Raw genomic sequence first — 18108 nt, forward strand, 5'->3', positions numbered from 1 at the left:
GTCAGAGCTCTGCTGAGCTGAGTTCTGACTCACGTGGAGGGCACAGCCTTCTACCCCATGGGCTGGGGTGGCCAGAGAGGCCCAGCCCTTTGGAGGCCTCTGCAGAAGTAGTGGGGATGGGGCAACTTCTGGGGTCTATAGGAAGGAGATCAGTAGAGTCATGGGCTTAGGGGGTAGGCCAGTCTATCCATTTGCTTCTGCAGTCTCTTGGGCACCAACGATCAAGGCCCATAAGGCCCTCTTCTACCCTAAAACTCCACCAAGCCCTTTGTCCGCAACCCTCACTCTTGCGCTGACCCCTGCCTAGTTCAGGGTTGGCTGCCTGGGTCGAGGGGCTACCTGGAGCCCCAAGTCACCCAGGGAGAGGAAACCCCTCCCCTGCAGACCCCTGGAGGTGGCCGGCCACAGGCTCCCCAGCGGGCTACCCTGGCCCCTCCCAGACAACACTCAGGACAGGAGGGCCCACTGACACTTGGGAACCAAAGCTGGGAATTAAGAGGGGCCCAGATCCCTGCTGCTCTGTCCTGGGGTGTGGGGAAGGAATAAACAGGCCAGGCAGGCCTGTTCTTCCGCCCAAATTCCACCTTAAGCAGGTGGTGGCCCCTCCCTCTTACCTGGCCCAGATGTCCCCGCCCCCAGCCGAGCTCAGGGCAGGGCCAGCGTCTGTCTCCAGGCCGGCTCTGGGCGAGGCCAGTGGGGAGGGGACTTCAGGAACAGGACGGTGAAGACAGTTCAGGCCAGAGAGGCCCCAGCGGCCCAGGCCAGGCACAGACCCAGCCAGGGCATCTGCCGCCATGCAGGACGGTAACTTCCTGCTGTCGGCCCTGCAGCCTGAGGCCGGCGTGTGCTCCCTGGCACTGCCCTCTGACCTGCAGCTGGACCGCCGGGGCGCAGAGGGGCCAGATGCGGAGCGGCTGCGGGTGGCCCGCGTCCAGGAGCAGGTCCGCGCCCGCCTCCTGCAGCTAGGCCAGCAGGCTCGGCACAACGGGGCAGCTGAGCCCGAGGGGGCCACAGAGGCAGCCCGAGGTAAGCGGACGCCTGCGGGGTGGGCGCCGGGCAGTGGGAAGGGCGGCTGTGGATAGAGGTGGCCTCGGTGGGTGTGGTGGTTCGAGGGCCAGAGGCCGTGGTAGGGCTGGCGCTGAGGTTCAGCGCCCTGACTCACCGAGGCCTCGCACTGAGTCACTCGCCCTGCCCCACCAGGTGTGGGAGAAGCCATGGGTGTGGCCTCCCACCACCCAGTGGGGACCCTGGGGTCCTCTGGGCCAAGACTGGCTTGGGCTCGACCGCACCTGCCCCCGCGGCCCGGAGCGCCATGGGCACATGGCGGGATGGGCACATGGCGGGCTGGGCCGGGCCGATCTCCGTCAGCACACCCGGAACACGCCCGCCGCCGGTCCCACGTAACACAGGCTCCCACCCAGTCTCAGATGCACAGACACAGGCGTCAGCCCCACAGGGACACAAACACACTGAGACACACACTGAGACACAGACAGACATCCAGGCTCCAGCGTCCCTCCACACCCCACCCCCACCCCCCTGCAGGGCCCCAAGGGAACGAGCAGACAGAAACGTGAGGGGGCGGGTCTGGGAAACCTGGACCAGAGCCAGCCGCCTGTCTGGACCAGGGTCTCCCCGCGGAATTGTAGGGGACAGCCCCGGGGGCCTGACCCACTTACACTTCCTGAGAAGAACGAGCGGGGTAGCCTGCCCTCGGTGCTGGGCAGACCCCAGCGTGTGCGTGCACTTGGGTGTGGGTGTGCGTGTGCCTGTGTGTGCACGCGGGTGTGGACGTGTGTGTGCTTGTGCGTGCACGCGGGTGTGGACGTGTGTGTGCACGCGTGGGTGTGTGTGCCCGTGCTTGCACGCGGGTGTGGGTGTGCGTGCGCCTGTGTGTGCACGCGTGGACGCGCGTGTGTCTGTGCGTGCGTGTGCGTTAAAGGGTCTCTCACCCGGTGAGTCAGGGCACTTGTTCCAGGAACACCATCTTCTCCCTTGCCAGACTGCAGCATCGGGATCAGGGTCAGGGAGTAAGAGGAATGTCCCAGGATGTCAGGACACGCCAGTCCCCACAGGGCTCACTCGACCTTTAGAGGACCCTTTCCAGGACGGGTCTTGGGATGCTGGCCACTGCGGTGGGGCGGGGGGCGGGGGGTGCGGAAAGGGTCAGCCAGAGCAGCCTGGGTTCCTGAGTCCTCCCCTGCCTGGGCCTCAGCCTTGCTGGTGGCTGAGTAGTTGGGTGTCCGGGGGTCACAGGGTGGAGGAGGGAGCGGGGAGGGGTTAATTACCACCCTGGCTACCCTGCCTATTAGGGGAAGGAGTATAATTTGGGGGTGGGAATAAGGTCCCCAGGCTGGAGGTGTGTCCCCCAGGCTGGGCCTCACTAGCGTCAAAGGGTTAATAGCCCCTGCCCAGAAGCCTCATTAACCAGGGTGGGTCTGGGGAGTGTGCTGGGAGGGGGGCCCCCAGACTGTCCAGGTCGCAGAGCCTGGGGGAAAGCAGGCCTCCTCCCTTCTCCACACGATGAGTCCTTTCAGCCGGTCACCTGCCCAGGCCCTCTGGGGACATATGACTCTTCTCCCCCAAGCCGTGACCCCAGCAGGGACCTTAGCAGAGGCTGATCCCCACGCAGAGAACGTGGAGCCCACCTACCTGTCCATTCCCCTGCTTTGTCTCCCTCTGACTTCCCCCCAACTGTTGTCCGTCCAAGCAGCTGTCCATCTGTCCTGCCACCGCCCTCCTCCCCCCCTTCTCTCCACCCACCCACCTGTCTGTCCACTCACCACCGAGCCAGGCCGGCGTCAGCACCCTCCCTTTTCTGTGTGGCTGGACGGGGCAGGTGTGGCTCTTCCAGGTGGGCCAGGGGACTGTGTCCTTGGCAAGCAAGCAGCACTCCTGTGTGACCACAGCACAGGACAGGCTCCCAGGAGGTCAGTGTTGCTTCCTGGAGGAGGGGGCCGGGCGTGTGCCCCAGCAGGGACTGTAAACTGATGGAGTCCCTGGCATACTTCCCAGGTGACCAGGAGGTCAGGGGGGTGAGTGTGCCTGTCCGCAGCATAGCTAGAGGGGCAGGAGGCTGTGGGAGAGGTCCAACCGGAGACCCATGAGCCATCTGACCCAGCCAGGCGACCACTGTCCCTGTCCCCAGGCACCCCGCGCGGTCACTACCACGCCCTGCAGGCCGGCTTCAGTTCCCGCTCCCAGGGCCTCAGTGGAGACAGCACCTCTGTGAGTGACACTCTCTTCATCCCCTGGAGAGGCTCGTGGGGAAGGCTGGGGGGAAGCTGGAAGCCCCAGGGTTAGGGAGAGGGGCCCGGGAGCCCCCGACACCCCCTCACTGCTCTCCTCCCTGCCCTGCAGACCTTCCGGCCCATTGCCAAGCCCTCCTACAGCCCTGCCTCCTGGTCTTCTCGCTCAGCCGTGGACCTGAGCTCTAGTCGGAGGCTGAGCTCTGCCCACAATGGGGGCAGCACCTTCGGGCTTGCAGGGTACGGGGGAGCCCAGCCCGCTGCACCGGTGCCTGCCCGGCCCCTGTCCTTCCACGAGCGGGCTGGGGTGGGGGGGCGTGTGGACTACGACACCTTGTCCCTGCGCTCGCTGAGGCTAGGGGCTGCGGGCCTGGATGACCGCTACAGCGTCGTGTCGGAGCAGCTGGAGCCCCCAGCGGCCTCCGCCTACAGGGCCTTCGCCTACGAGCGCCAGGCCAGCTCTGGCCAGGTGGGAGGCCTGGACTGGCCAGAGGCCTCCGAGGGGCCGCCCAGCCGGACCATTCGAGCTCCGGCCATGCGGACCCTGCAGCGATTCCAGAGCAGCCACCGCGGCCGCCTCGGGGCGGGGCCGGCACCGGGGGGTGGCCTGGAGCCCATGGCCCGAGCGCCGTCTGTGCGCAGCCTCAGCCTGAGCCTGGCCGACGCCAGCCACTTGCCGGACGTGCGCGGGCTGGATGGCTTCGGCGGCCGCCGCACGCTGCAGAGGCTCAGCAGCGGGTGAGCGGGGGACGGGGGCGGCGTCTGTCCGGGGGAGGGTGCTCCTGCGGCGCCCCTGGCCCGTCCCCGGGGTCACGCTGACCCCGACCCCTGTCCTTGCAGCTTTGACGACATCGACCTGCCCTCCGCCGTCAAGTACCTCATGGCCTCAGACCCCAACCTGCAGGTGCTGGGAGCCGCCTACATCCAGCACAAGTGCTACAGCGACGCGGCGGCCAAGAAGCAGGTGAGCGGCCGTGGTCCGCGAGCGCCCCCGCCGGTGCCCCTTCCCGCTGCCTCCGCGCCCGCGGGCCGGCCCACGGGCGACCCCGGCCCCGCAGAGCCGCCCCCGCAGCGAAGGGGGAGGTGCCGGCGATCCACACACCTCCGCCCGGCCCTGCGTGGCTGTGCACGCGCATCTGTGCGCACCCGCGCGCCACCCGCACAGCCGCACGCGTGCACGCGCACTGAGCCACGCGCACTCGTGTGCTGACACCCGCCTGCCCGTGCGCAGGCCCGCAGCCTTCAGGCGGTGCCCAGGCTGGTGAAGCTGTTCAACCACGCCAACCAGGAGGTGCAGCGCCACGCCACCGGCGCCATGCGCAACCTCATCTACGACAACGCCGACAACAAGCTGGCGCTGGTGGAGGAGAATGGCATCTTCGAGCTGCTGCGCACGCTGCGGGAGCAAGACGACGAGCTGCGCAAGAACGTCACAGGTGTCCCCGCGCCACCTCCCCCGCCTGCTGTCCCTCTGCCTGTCCCCTCCACTCCCCCCCGCCCCATGTCTGTCCTGGTGCACACCTCTGCGGTTAGCCTCCAAACCCCTGGTCCCTGAGCCTTGTCCTGTCCTCTGTGTCCTGCCCTGAGACCTGCAGCTCACACGCAGGCCCTCTAGCGCAGCTCTTGGGTGAGGCCCCAGATGCCTCCCTGGCGGGCAGGAGGGAACCGGCAGGCTGTCGCTGACCACAGCGACGGCCCCACCTGCCCCAGGGATCCTGTGGAACCTGTCCTCCAGTGACCATCTGAAGGACCGGCTGGCCCGAGACACACTGGAGCAGCTCACGGACCTGGTGCTGAGCCCCCTATCAGGGGCCGGGGGACCACCCCTCATCCAACAGAACGCCTCTGAGGCTGAAATCTTCTATAACGCCACAGGGTTCCTCAGGTGTGCGGGAAGGGGGCAGTCAGCTGGGAGAGGCCAAGAGGGTGGGCATGGGGAGAGAGCTGAGTGCCTGTAAGGGGGCAGGGGAGGCCTGGGGAAGGGGCCTTTGACCCTGAGGGCCAGTGGCAAGGCAGATGTGAGGAGGGCTGGCGGGCGAGGCACTGCCGCCCATGCAGAAGCGAGACCAGAACCTGGGTATGGCCGAGATGTCCAATGTCCCAGGCCCTGGGGGGGGGGGGGGGGGGGGGGCGGGGGCAGGCTCAGATTTCATCAAATCGGGGACTTCATCAGACACTCATAACCCCCATCTGGATGCTTGGAGGGCCGAACAGATGCTAAGCAGCGGGGCCCAGCTCGGGGGAAGGAGGTGGGCTGGGGCTCAGGGGCTCCCCCCTGGGGTTTGGTTCCCACTGGGGATCTCGGATCTGCCTCCGCCCACAGGAACCTCAGCTCAGCGTCCCAGGCCACTCGCCAGAAGATGCGTGAATGCCACGGGCTGGTGGACGCCCTGGTCACCTACACCAACCACGCCCTGGACGTGGGCAAGTGCGAGGACAAGGTGAGAGGCGGCCATCACCTCGGGGCCTGGGGGTTTCTAGCCCATTCTGACCACGGCCTGCCATCTGCAGAGCGTGGAGAACGCCGTGTGCGTGCTGAGGAACCTGTCCTACCGCCTGTATGACGAGATGCCGCCATCCGCCCTGCAGCGGCTCGAGGGCCGGGGCCGTAGGGACACGGCTGGGGCACCACCCGGCGAGGTCGTGGGCTGCTTCACACCCCAGAGCCGGCGGCTCCGAGAGGTGGGCGCAGGCCTGGGCAGCCGGGGTGGAGGGCCCTGGCCTGAGCCCGGCTGACCCTCCCCGCCTCTCTCCAGCTGCCCCTCACGGCCGACGCGCTCACCTTCGCCGAGGTGTCCAAGGACCCCAAGGGTCTTGAGTGGCTGTGGAGCCCCCAGATCGTGGGGCTGTACAATCGGCTGCTGCAGCGCTGTGAGCTCAACCCACACACAACCGAGGCGGCCGCCGGGGCCTTGCAGAACATCACGGCGGGCGACCGCAGGGTGAGGCTCCGGGCCCAGCCTCTCACAAGGGACGCGTGGGGAGAACAGGGGCACACAGGGGAGGGCTGGCGTGGATTCTGTTGGGGCGGGACGGCAGAGGAACCCAAACCTGCGGAGGAGTCGACATCGGAGGGACCGGCCGGACATGCTGCAGAGGGACCCCTGAGGGGTAGCAAGGGGTGTGAGGCCAGCATCCCCGGCCCGGCAGGCTCCGGAGGTCCCTGAGGATTTAAGGAGAGGTTTGAGCCTAGGAGGGGCTGACCCAAGGCATAGCTGGTGAGGCTCCTGGCTGGGGTTGAAAGCAGAAACAGGAAGACCTCTCAGGAGAGACACAGTGTGGGGCCGGTCCCACCTCAGAGTCTCCCAGGTCGGCTGGGGACAGAGAGGGACACAGAGAAGAACCAACTGGGAGTTCAGGCCTCGGGGCTGGGGCTCCGCCCGCTCTCACCAGCTCCTCCCGCCCCCCACACCCCCCACCCCGCAGTGGGCGGGCGTGCTGAGCCGCCTGGCCCTGGAGCAGGAGCGTATCCTGAACCCGCTGCTGGACCGGGTTCGGACCGCTGACCACCACCAGCTGCGCTCGCTGACTGGCCTCATTCGAAACCTGTCTCGGAACGCCAGAAACAAGGATGAGATGTGTGAGTTGGGCCATCCCAAAGCCTGGGTTCCGTCCTCACCCTGCCTCGCTGGGCTCACACCCGGATTTTCTCTTCTGCTCTCCATTTGGGCTGGCCTCTGGCAGCTGGAGCTGGGGGCATGGACAGGGCTGGGGGGACCGGAGGTGCGCAGGTTGCTGGGAGTGGAGGTGGAGGCTGGCTTCCCATCTCCCCCTGACCTCCTGGCCTCCCGGCAGCCACCAAGGTGGTGAGTCACCTGATTGAGAAGCTTCCTGGCAGCGTGGGTGAGAAGTGTCCCCCAGCCGACGTGCTGGTCAACATCATCGCTGTGCTCAACAACCTGGTGGTGGCCAGTCCCATCGCCGCCCGAGACTTGCTCTACTTTGACGGGCTCCGAAAGCTGGTCTTCATCAAGAAGAAGCGGGACGGGTGAGCCCCTCCCCAGCCCCGCACCCCTCCCCATGGCCCCACGAGTCTCCCTGCTGACTCCTGCTGCCCTCCCAGCCCGGACAGTGAGAAGTCCTCTCGGGCAGCCTCCAGTCTCTTGGCCAACCTCTGGCAGCACCACAAGCTCCACCGAGACTTCCGGGCGGTATGTTCTGGCGACCTGGGGCAGGCAGGGCTACCGGCTTTGACCTGGGTGTAGGACGTGGAGGCGGCAGGGTGGGCGGAGAGTGTGGGGACAGTGGGAGCGAGGCAGACCCGGGAACTCCCGCGGGGCAGGAGACTCAGGAAGAGGGAAACCCGAGATCGGAGACCAGAGACCCAGAGGGGGTCCAGGCCCGGACCAGGAAGGGTGGGGGCCTAGGGAGAGCAGGGCTCAGAAGGCAGGCACCCTAACTCTGGGCCCCCTCTCCACTGCAGAAGGGTTATCGAAAGGAGGACTTCCTGGGCCCATAGGTGAGGCCTTCCTGGAGGAGGAAGATGCGACGTGGCCCAGCCTCCAAGGGACAGGCTCTGCTCTGTGCTGCTCACTGGCCAGGCCACTGGAGAAGGCCGATGGCCTGGGGCCTCTCTCTGGAGCCCTGCGTGTGCCAGAAGGCTGATGGCCTGGGGCCTCTCGCTGGAGCTCTGTGTGAGCCCTTAAAGGACCTGGGGCACCAGGGAGGGGACGGGTGCTGGTGGCAGGGACTTGGCTTCTACAGGGCAGGGGGGAGGACAGGGCTTGAGGTTGCTCTGGTGCGTGGGGTGGGGGTGGTGACCAGGTCACATGGGCAAAGGTGGGAACGGCCAGTGCTGGGAATAAACGTGGTCATGAACACAGCCCTGCGATTTTCTTCAGCCCAACCTGGGGGCCCGACCCAGTGATACAACCCAGTGTCCCCGAGCACGACCATGCCTGGCCCCATGCCTGGCCTTGAGGGAGCTCCCGCCCTGAGCACACCCAGAGGCTTCTCCAGGTCAGGAGGCCCAGGACGAGGAAGAGAGAGTGACCCTTGGGGAGAGCTGGCGAGAGTGGAGGGAACAGGACAGACGGCAGAGTCAGCTCTGATGCCGGCTGAGGCCCAGACACAGCAGAGCTGGGGACCTTGTGCGGAGGAGTGAGCACTACTGGGAGAGCTGCGAGCTTTCCTGGCTCCGGTGCCACCTGCTGGGCTGTCCTCTTGTGGCACACGCACCCAACACCCTGCCTCGCTCGGCCTGGGGGCTCCTGGCCGGGGACTGGCCTGTCCAACGGAGTCCTGGGATTCCCACATCACCAAACCAGGCCCACTCTATTTTTATAACAAAAGACTTCTTCCTTAAAGCTCAGAACCTGGGGGCGCCTGGGTGGCTCAGTGGGTTAAAGCCTCTGCCTTCGGCTCAGGTCATGATCTCAGGGTCCTGGGATCGAGCCCCCGCATCGGGCTCTCTGCTCAGCGGGGAGCTTGCTTCCTCCTCTCTCTGCCTGACTCTCTGCCTACTTGTGATCTCTCTCTGTGTGAAATAAATTTTAAAATCTTAAAAGAAAAAAGAAAGCTCAGAACCTGAGGGCCTGCCCCCTCCCCCAGAACCTGACTGGATCAGAATAGGGTAGTGGACAGTCGTGCCCCCAAGCAGACAGACCAAAGAGGGTACTACAGGAGACGTCTCTGAGCTGGCTCAGGAGGGAGGCTGACGGCGGGACAGCCGGATCTGTGACAGAGTTGAGGAGCCGAGGGCCACTGACAGGCAAGACGGAAGTGAGGGAGCCCCGCCCAGGGGCTGCAGACCCCCTTCCGGCCCCAGGAGAGGAGAGGAGAGGCTGAGGCCCAGGCTGGATCTAAAAGGACTTTATTTTCTGGCACAAGGAGGCACACTGGGGCAGCTCCCTTGCCTGAGGGTCTGGGGGCTGGTCGTCCTGCTAAGAGGTGAAAGATCCCAGACCACCCCGCACCCAGCGGTCCTCGGAGCACTTGCTGTTTGGGCAGGCGGGGGCTACACGTCATCCTCGGACACCAGGCAGTAGAAGTCCGTGCGGGCGCTGTAGTTGCGGGAGCCGAGGTCTGAGACATCCACTTCACTCGCCCGGCCCTCTCCCAGCGAGACCCCACTGGCATGTGGTGGAGCTAACGGCTCCCCAAAGACGGGCCCCCGGACACCTGGGAGAGGGTACCATCAGGCCTCCCCCTGGGCTGCCCACAGCCTGGCCCATGCATGGGGGTCCCTCCCTGCTCACCCTCCTGCCACGGTGGCATTTGAGGTCCTGGAGGTTCCCAGGCAGGCCCCAGGCCCAAGTGCCCCCAGAAAAGAGGCAGTGGGAGTGTGCTGGGGGCTCAAGCCCACTATGGCCTGCAGCCAGACCCCTTTCTGGGCTCCTCAGCCCTGTGGACCACCCCCACCCCAGCCCAGGCCAAGCTTCTCCGGCTCAGGGGTGGAGCCAGGGGAGCCTACCCAGGTCTCCCTCGGGGTCGGGGTCCTGCTCCAGACTCAGGGTCCCACGCTCCCGGACGCGGCCTTGTGCGATGAGCATGGGGTCTTTGTCGTCCTGCAGCCGTGTCTGGGGGTCTCCCTCCGCGGCTCTGTACCGCACCTTCCGCGGCAGCGCCAGCTGCAGCTCTTTCCAGAAGTCTGAAGACGGCGCCTGGGGGCCAGCACGGGGCCGTTAGCCTGGCCACCCCAGAGAGCACCCCTGGAAGGAGCGCTCCCGTCTCAAAGGAGGCCCCTCTTCTGGGCAGCAGGCCGCAGGGCCCTCCCCCACACGGTCCCGGTCCCAAACCCCCAGACCATACAGCGGCCCGCGGAGGGGCCCCCTCCGGAGCCCGGGACCGCCCGGCCCTACGCCGGGCCCCTGCCCGCGCCCTCTCCTCACCACGGAGCCGGGCCTCCAGAGCAGCAGGGTCACCAGGTGGCGATGCTGGCGCAGCAGGCGGAGCGCGGGGTGCGCGGGGTCGCGCCTCTGGCCCTCGAAGGTGATGAAGATGGGTCTGCGTGTGAGCTCCAGCAGCCGGCACAGGCCCTCCCTGCGGGGGCGGGGCCGTCAGGGGGGTCGCGGCCCGGGGCCCACCCAGCCCGGCGCGGGACCCACCGGAAGCTGTGGCTGCACCAGGCCTGGCCGAGGAAGGCGTCCGACAGCACCACGATGAGGCGCCGGCAGCGGCTCAGGTTCACCAGGAGGTCGGCGGAGGGCTCTGGGGGGAACCGGGCGTCGGCGGGGCCGGGGCGGGGTTAGGGGGCGGGGCTATGGGGGAGGGAGGGGCCAGGGCTCGAGGCGGGGCGGGGCCTGCTAAGGGGGGCGGGGTCGGTCCCAGAGAGGGGCGTGGCGGGGCCCTAGGAGGGTGGGGCCCGGGCTCGAGACGGGGCGGGGCCGGGGGGGGGGGGCGGGCTCGGCCCCAGAAAGGGGCGGGGCGGGGCCCACGGTACCCGCGCGCGGCAGGAGGTCGCGGTCGTCCAGGAAGAGCTTGTAGCCCCGCCGGCGCTCGAGCTGCGGCTTCAGGATGAAGTTCACGAATTTCCGGTCCTCGGGGCTGTCGCTGTAGGAGACGTAGGCGTCGTAGAGCTTCCCGTCTGCGGACGGCGGCGGGTCAGTGCTCGGCTTTCGAGGCCCGGGCCCACCGCCCCCACCCTCCGGCGTCTTCTAAGCTCTCCCCACGCGCGTGCGGGGACCAGGCCCTCCCGCCGCAGCCGCACCCCGCAGATCCGGCACACGCGCCCGCAACCCGCCCCCGGGCCGCGCCTAGACCGTCTGTCCAGCGCTGGACTTGGGCCGCCCGGCCCTCTTCTGCTCCCCTCGCCCCTCTCCCCGGCTGTGTGCTGGGCTGTGTGCTCGGCAGAGCCTGCGGAGGGCCGCCGCCTCCCCGCTGCGACCTGCAGACCCGCACCCACCCCTCACTTGCCCCGGGGCAGCCCGCCCACCCAGATCTGAGCTCCTGCTCCCTCCTTGCCCGTCTGGCCGCGCACCGTTCATCTCCACCTCCCCGTAGGCGTCCTGGTACCAGAGCAGCACACTGAGTCGACACTTAACGTAGAGCAGGGCCGCCAGGAGCAAGACCAGCAGGACCAGGAGTGAGGCCAGCACCGCGGCCACGTGGCCTGCTGGGCCTGGGGACAGAGCCACAAGCCTGAACGAGTGCCACCCCCAGCCAGTGTCTTCCCAGCCTCAAGGCTCCCCAGACCCCCTGGGCTTCCCTTCTACCTTCTGCCCAGTGTACCCCACTCACCAGCTCTCCGAAGGGTGAAGGGGGAGGAACTGACGTTGCGGATGGAGCAGGTAAAGGCCCCATAGTCCTCAGCACGGGTCAGTTTGACCCCCAGAATACTGGACACAAGTACCTCTGAAAAGTTGTCCTTGACCCTGGGGAGATCAGACCCAGCCCTCTCACCTGGGGCCTGAGAGCATCACTGGATGCCCCTGGGCCCCACCTGTCAGACTTAACCACAGAGGCTGCAAACATGGGCTTCCCCAGTAGTCCTTGCCCCGCTAGCTAAGAGAAGTGGCCAGAACATGGTGGGGGTGTGGCTCTGAGGATAGCCACCCAGATCCTGGGTCTGGATTTTGGGGGTCAATGCCTAATTCAGGCTGTAGGATTGTGCTGGTACGCATGGTCCTGGGCTGTCTACAAGGTGCATGTCCGCAGGGGTCCCCTGTCTCTGCTGTCACTAACCCTTAGTCTGTGTCTAGAGTGGCACTCTGCCCATGTCCGGGGGTTATGGACCAGGGCTCGGGTGGCAATGGGTGTGACCGGGGTGGTCACCTGTCCGTGGACTTCATCTCTTACCAGGAGTCTTCATGGAGGTCATAATGGCTCCCGTTGCCCAGCGGCAGCCTGTCTTTCAGCCACTGGACTGAGGGCGGGGAACAGTGGGGCCCAGAGACCACCCAGGCCGTGCAGTTCAGAGCCACGACACTGCCCAGGGCAGGCTCCAGGGCCTGGTTTCCAGTTGGGGATAGGAACTCAGGGGCCCTGTCGCAGATGCCTACAGAGAGACGACCCAGATGTTAGCCATGCCTGGAATGCTGGGCTCCCCCCAGCCACAGGTGGTCTGTGGGCCAGGAAAAAAAAACAAGATGTCTGTGCACAGGTCCCACAGGGGACAGGGCTTGTCTTCCCCCGGGAGCAGCTGGCTCTTGGGTATTCTGCCTGCTCTCGATGTGGCTGCTCTGTCCTCAGAGAGGACGCTGGAAGGTGGGGGCCAGAGTCACAGCAGATCTGACCCCCTCAGCCCCACGGGGGCCCACCTGGCTGTTGCTCACCCGGCCAGGACAGGAGCCCAGCTCCCACACGTGCTGTGTGACCCTGTGGCCCACTACTGCAAGGCCCACCCCGGGTGAGCAGCTGGGCGCTGCCCCCCTCACCCCGCCACTTCTGCTGGGGGAGCTGCCCCAAGTGTGAACGCTGAGCAGGCCAGCACTTTCCACCCGGAATGGGGGCACAGGACTCCAGGACCCTCTCCTCCTGGTCGTGGGCAAGCTCGCCCTGCTCCCTGAGACCTGATTTTCAAATCAGGGTGAAGAGTCCTAGTGGGACATGAGAGGAGACCCCCGCCATCTTGATGGGGTGGTCTCTTGGCAGCCCACATGTACCCATCCTGCCCCCGGGCCCTACCACCAGCTCCCATTCCCAGTGTCCCTGAGCTCTGCTGACCCCCACAACCGTGGTGTGGAAGCTTTGGGCCAGAGAGAGCTCTGGGCCTGTCCTAACCGTGGGGTCAGGACCTCGGGCTGTGGAGGAGGGGCAAGCATAAGCCTTTGTACCCCTGGCTGGAGGCCAAGCCAAGGGCCTCAGCAACGTCACAGCGTGGAACCAGCCTGAGGGACAGGAGGGGGAAGCGGGGCCCGTGCCTGTGCCTCTTTGACCCGTCTACCTGCCATGGTCTGGCCGGGGCCTCCTCAAGGCAGCCTGGGCACAGGTGCCACCCCCGGGTTCCACGGGGCTCCTTGGATGAGCAGACGAGTCCCCCGGGGGCCTGGCGAGACTCACTCTCTGTCTTTGTGGACGGTCAGTCAGGGCACCAGGACGGGTCAGAGGCTGCTGCCATCCCGAAGGAGGAAGTTAAACAAGAACAGGATGAGTTAACATGTAACTTTGCACCAGCGGCCTCCCGATGCTAGGGACGCCCGCACGGACAGCATCACTTGGAACACGTCGCCCTGGGCTGGAGCGGGCACAGCAGGGAGGGGCCCTAGGATGGCACTGCACCTGTCCCAGGGCCACCATGACGGCCCAGGGAGGGACTGCAGAGGCACACCCTGGCAGCCCTCACGAGGGTGGGAGGTAGCTGTGTTAGCCCTAGCCCCTGGGATGGTGGTGCCACATACAAGGAGGGACATGGGGAGGGCCGTGCTCACCCAGGCCATGGCAGGGGTTGGGGGCCTGTGAAACTTGCCCGTCCCCACGTGGTAAGTGTGAGCTGCTGAACAATGAGCCACACTCTCACTGTAGGGTTCTGTCCTAGCCGTGTCCCGTGTGTGTGGCTGTGTGGACACAGCAGCCCCCAAGGACGAGCCAGGCCGCAGTCATGGAGACAGGAGGGGACAGCAGGGGCCTGGCTGGACTGACTCTGCTCCGACAGGCCGCCTGGGTCCCACCTCCTCCTGGCATCCCCTCACTTTGTCGTTTCCAAAACCAAAGACTTTTGTCCGCATAGCCTGGCTCTCCAAGGCCAGCCCCCACCCCACCCACAGGTGACTCTTCCGTCCTGCGTGGGGGCTAAGACCACCCCCCGTCCAGCTGCGCAGCAGCCACACATGCCTCCTGACATGAAGAGCTCTGCAGTGATCGTGGCTGGAAGGAGGGGCCCAAACCCCCCGGCGTCAGAGCCTTCACGGAGAGCCTCCCTCCTGGACCCCCGGAGCCCTGCGGCCACCCCCTCCCGGTGCCCAGTTTCCCCCAAGGGTCCCAGCAGGTTCTCATGGAGCACTGACTCCACTCCTGCCGCAGGCGGTACTCCCCACTCTGCAGGCCCCGGGGCTTCGCAGGGTCAGTCTCAGCCCCCCCGCCATTCCTTCTGCGTGTTGACACGGCCACCGACCTGGCCCCGCCTTGCCACAGCCAGAAGCCCTGGGTTTGGCTAGGATGAGCTCTCCTTGGGAACTGGGGAGCATCAGCTGGGGAAGTGGTGAGGGGCTTCCTTCCAGAAGCCCCCTGGTACAGCACAGTCTTGAGGGTCCTCGAAGCAGGAGAACCAGTCCACTGGGAGGCTGTGGAACACTGGGCAGCCCACATCCCCCACCCCGGGGCGCCCAGAAGGACATGCCCTCAGCTGGGCGGCTCCCAGGGAAACCTCTGCTGCGGCCCTCCCACCTCTTCAAGCTCAGAAGAGCCCTAACCCCTGGAAAGGCAACCTTGAACCTTCCTGGAAGTTAAGGCCCAATGACACATCCAGGGACAGGCGACCCCCGCCTGCACCCCGCCCCCACATCATCTGTCTTGCACACCCCACACACACACACCCTCTCCCCACACACAATTGTGCTAAACTCCTGTCTTGGAGTGTGTGCCTCCATGCACACTCCCTCCACCTCCAGCACCGCGGCCACACACACACACACACACACACACGTCCTGGCAACAGCTCCCACCAGGTGCGGGGCCACCAGCATCCGCACGAACCCCACACAGCACATACCGTCCCTGAGCCCGGGCCCTGCTGCTGGTGGCCCGTGGCCCGTGGCCTCCGGACAGCCTCCTGCCCCCCTGCTCTGACGGACACACACATACCATGCCCGCCCTGCTCTGACGGACACACACGCTGCGGGTCTCCCTCAGCCAGGCCTGCCTCAGAGGACCGGCCTGGGGTTCGAAAGGTGTCCGAGGATGAGTGCCCAGGCTCCCGCCGGGCCGCGGGGCTGCTGTGGGAGTATGCGAAGTCACCTGGTTCCGGGTCTCTCCTCCTGGGGGGGGATGTCGGTCACTGAGGTCATTGACGTGTGCTTGGGGGCAAACTCTTTGCTCCCCAGCCCGGTCTGCGACACCACAGCACCAGGACACATCACCGAGCACAGAGAGGACCTGTCTTTTGTGTGTGTGTGTGTGTTAATCAGAACTTTCCCTGTAGCTTCCTGGCTTTGCAGTCACATCCTCTCCTAGACCCAAACCCCACCCAGGCAGCCACCAACCCCCCAGGCCGTTGGTGACTCTCGCCCCGCCCGCCCGCCTTGCTTCTTCCTGTAACTCTGAGTCAAGCGGCTCCTTCCTCTGGGGCCCACCCCAGCCCACCCAGGCATCAGACTTCCCGAGGCCCCGCCTGGGAGGGGCTGGAGCCCAGGGGCATGTGGGTGGGGGTGCTCCCAAGGAGACGCCCAGGGGGATGTGTTGTGCCCACATGAGGAGACCCAGCGGACAGTGTGGCCTGCTTCCGGAACACGGCTGGCGATGCTCCCCTTGGGCTGGTGGGGGCCTGTGGGCCACTCTCCCTCACGCCAGTGTGTCTGACCTGTGACCCGCTGGGCTATGGAGGCGCCGCGCAAATTCCTGCCAATAATGGGGCCTTGAGCAGAGCTTTTGGGCCCCCTCCCCATCCAGTTCCCCCATAAAGTCCCCAACAGCAAGCAGTTAAAAGGGGGCTGTGGTATCAGATGGACCTTAGTTTTGGGATGAGAGGATAGTCCCCCTCCCCCACACACACCCCCTTTTCCAGATAAGGAGGTGGAGAAAGGCCTCCACAGAGGCTCCTGGGCTCTGAGCCCGGGCAGAGGACAGCCAGCCTCTCCCTTTGTCACCACTGACTTCCCTGCCCAGACTGACTTGGGACTCAAGGCCCAGCAATAGTGGGGCTGGTATCACCACCCACAGAGATCGCACAAGGGTCCCCTTCAGGCCCTGGCCCTGTTCTCACCTGCCCAGGCTCAGAGGCCCAGCAGTGGGCCCTCTTCAATATCAGCTTTCCTGTGTCCTCAGTCCGACCCCGTCCTGGTGGTGCTCTGCAACCCCCCCACCCCCCGTGGCCCTCAAGACCTTGAATGATGGTGCGTCTTGGGCTCAGGGCCCCACAGAGCCGCAGGAAGACCTGACTGCACACTCGCCCCAGGGGCCTCAGCTTCCTGGGTGTACACTAGCACCAGTACCAGCTCTCCTCCAAGGTGCTCCGGGGACCCTGACGCCCAGGTGACCTCCCACAGCCGTCAGGGACCTGCATGGAAGCTCCCAGGCAGGAAGCAAAGAGCCCCTCTCAAGTTCCTGCCAGGCGGCCTCCGCTCTGTGTGTCCCCTGTGTCACCAGCTTGCAGCCATGACTCCCTTCTGCTGTTAATCACCTCCAGGCCCACCCTCCAAGGTCAGCGCCAAGAAGCCCACGTGGCCTTAGGCACTGTCCTGAACCGCCCTTCGGAATCCAAGCCCCCTCCCCCACCCACACCTCAGTCTGCTCCACAGCCCATGGTTCCTGGAAAGCGCCAGCTCCCGAGTGCGTCCTGGCTTGAGCTGTGCCCCCCGCCCCCGCTTACACGGCGGGACGCGATCTCCCCACTGCCCACCCCTCCGTCTTCTGCTTTGCTGCTTCGCACCCCGTGGTCTCTAGCATCTCCTGCTCATCTGGGACGCGATGCGCCCACGACGTGCCTCCCGCAGGCGAGGGGCTCCGACCCGCTCCCCTGGGGCCCCAAGGGCTCTGTTCTCCTCCACGACACACCCCACCTCCCGCTGTCCGCCTTTCGGAGCGGAGGACCAGACTTAGTCCCCCACCCAGCAGGTGCAGCGAGCAGGCTGGTCGGGGGCGGGCGCAGAGGGCGGGGACTCGGGTGGCGAGAAGGGAGCTCCGAGGCCAAGGCGCTGAGAGGGGAGGGCGGGTTGGGGCGCGCACAAGGGGGACGTGGATGACCGGTCGGGGTGCGCATGGGGGCAGCACCCGTGGGCAGGCCTGGCGCTGCGGGTCGGGGACGCAGACGGAGGGCGGGAACGCGCACGGAGAGCAGGGGCGCGCGCATGACGGTAGCTCCGCCCGGCGACCAGCGCCGCGCTGGGCCCCAGCCGGGTCCACGGTGCACCCCCGGGGCCCTGGGAGGCCCGGATCCGAGCTCCGGGCAGAGGGAGGGTCCCCGCGCGCCTCGGCGTTCCTCCTCCCTCCGCTGGGCGAAGGTCAAGAGGAAGCCACTGCCCACGTCGGGCGGAGCGGGAAAACCTGGCCCTGGCCGCCACCCCCCCCCCCACCCCCGCCCCGCCGCCAGGCCCAAGGGACGCGGACAAACTCGGGCTTCCGGGCGACGGGGGCAGCCGGCCGAACTCCGAGCCACTTCCTGCGGGACCGCACCCGCCGGCGGCCCAGAGGCTCTACTGGGCAAGGGGCCCCCTGGCTCCCAAGCTCCAAGCCCAGTCCCAGCTCCCGGGAGCCAGCGACCTCCACTCAGCCCCGTGGGTCTGACCTACTCACCTGCTGCCAAGACCTGGGGCTCGCGCGACCGCGGGGGCGGGCCGTCTCACCTGGGCCAGGTGCGCAGCGGCGACGAGCCCGGCGGCGGCAGGTGCAGCCCCGCCCAGCAGCCAGGGCCGGAGGGCGGACCCAAGAGTCCCCCTTTGCGCCCAAGTCTGGCGCTTAAGACTGTCCTGCTCGCAGGCGCCAGGAAGCCTCGGAGCTGCAACCACCCAGCCTGGGGGCACAGGGTCAGCCAGCCCGACCAGCCCGAGAGTCTTGGACCCTAGGGACTCCTCACAGTTTCCACTGTCCCCAGGGGCACCTTTGGTGGTTCTGCCCCTCCTCCCCAGCTCTTCCTCCAGGAAGCCTGCCTTGACGCCTGCCCCAAACCCCAAGTGCAGGGAGGGCAGGACCTCAATAAAGCTCCCCTCACTTGGGAGCCCAAGGAATGTTGAAAAGAGGATCAGGACACTACCACATTCCAGACCTTTCCCCATCTGGACTCCGGTTTCCCATCTAGCCCCGAGGACAGACACAATCCACCAGTGGCCCA

The 18108-nt window shown here is 66.5% G+C and overlaps 2 protein-coding genes across 3 annotated transcripts; one reads left to right on the plus strand and one right to left on the minus strand.

Annotated features, from left to right (window-relative positions):
• Window positions 1-630: 630 nt before the first annotated feature.
• PKP3 (plakophilin 3) lies at window positions 631-8684 on the plus strand. Its single transcript, XM_059397556.1, has 13 exons — window positions 631-1026; window positions 3149-3228; window positions 3361-3986; window positions 4089-4212; window positions 4480-4684; window positions 4959-5133; window positions 5572-5689; window positions 5760-5930; window positions 6005-6190; window positions 6675-6828; window positions 7044-7236; window positions 7312-7399; window positions 7672-8684. The coding sequence occupies exons 1-13, from the start codon at window positions 795-797 to the stop codon at window positions 7705-7707; spliced, it is 2388 nt and encodes a 795-aa protein (XP_059253539.1). The 5' UTR covers window positions 631-794; the 3' UTR covers window positions 7708-8684.
• Window positions 8685-9043: 359 nt separating this feature from the next.
• Window positions 9044-18067, minus strand: SIGIRR (single Ig and TIR domain containing). 2 transcript variants are annotated; one of them, XM_059397579.1, is made up of 10 exons: window positions 17624-18067; window positions 13076-13238; window positions 11985-12183; window positions 11427-11560; window positions 11167-11307; window positions 10630-10773; window positions 10295-10397; window positions 10079-10229; window positions 9661-9850; window positions 9044-9368 (listed from the first exon to the last, which is right to left on the minus strand). In XM_059397579.1, the coding sequence occupies exons 1-10, from the start codon at window positions 18050-18052 to the stop codon at window positions 9205-9207; spliced, it is 1818 nt and encodes a 605-aa protein (XP_059253562.1). In that variant the 5' UTR covers window positions 18053-18067; the 3' UTR covers window positions 9044-9204. The 2 variants fall into 2 exon arrangements, with proteins under 2 accessions (XP_059253562.1, XP_059253558.1); XM_059397575.1 differs by having other exon boundaries at window positions 11122-11307.
• Between the last annotated feature and the right edge of the window lie 41 nt (window positions 18068-18108).

This window comes from Mustela nigripes, chromosome 1 (assembly GCF_022355385.1).
Source record: "Mustela nigripes isolate SB6536 chromosome 1, MUSNIG.SB6536, whole genome shotgun sequence".
In the NCBI taxonomy this organism is placed as follows: Eukaryota; Metazoa; Chordata; class Mammalia; order Carnivora; family Mustelidae; genus Mustela; species Mustela nigripes.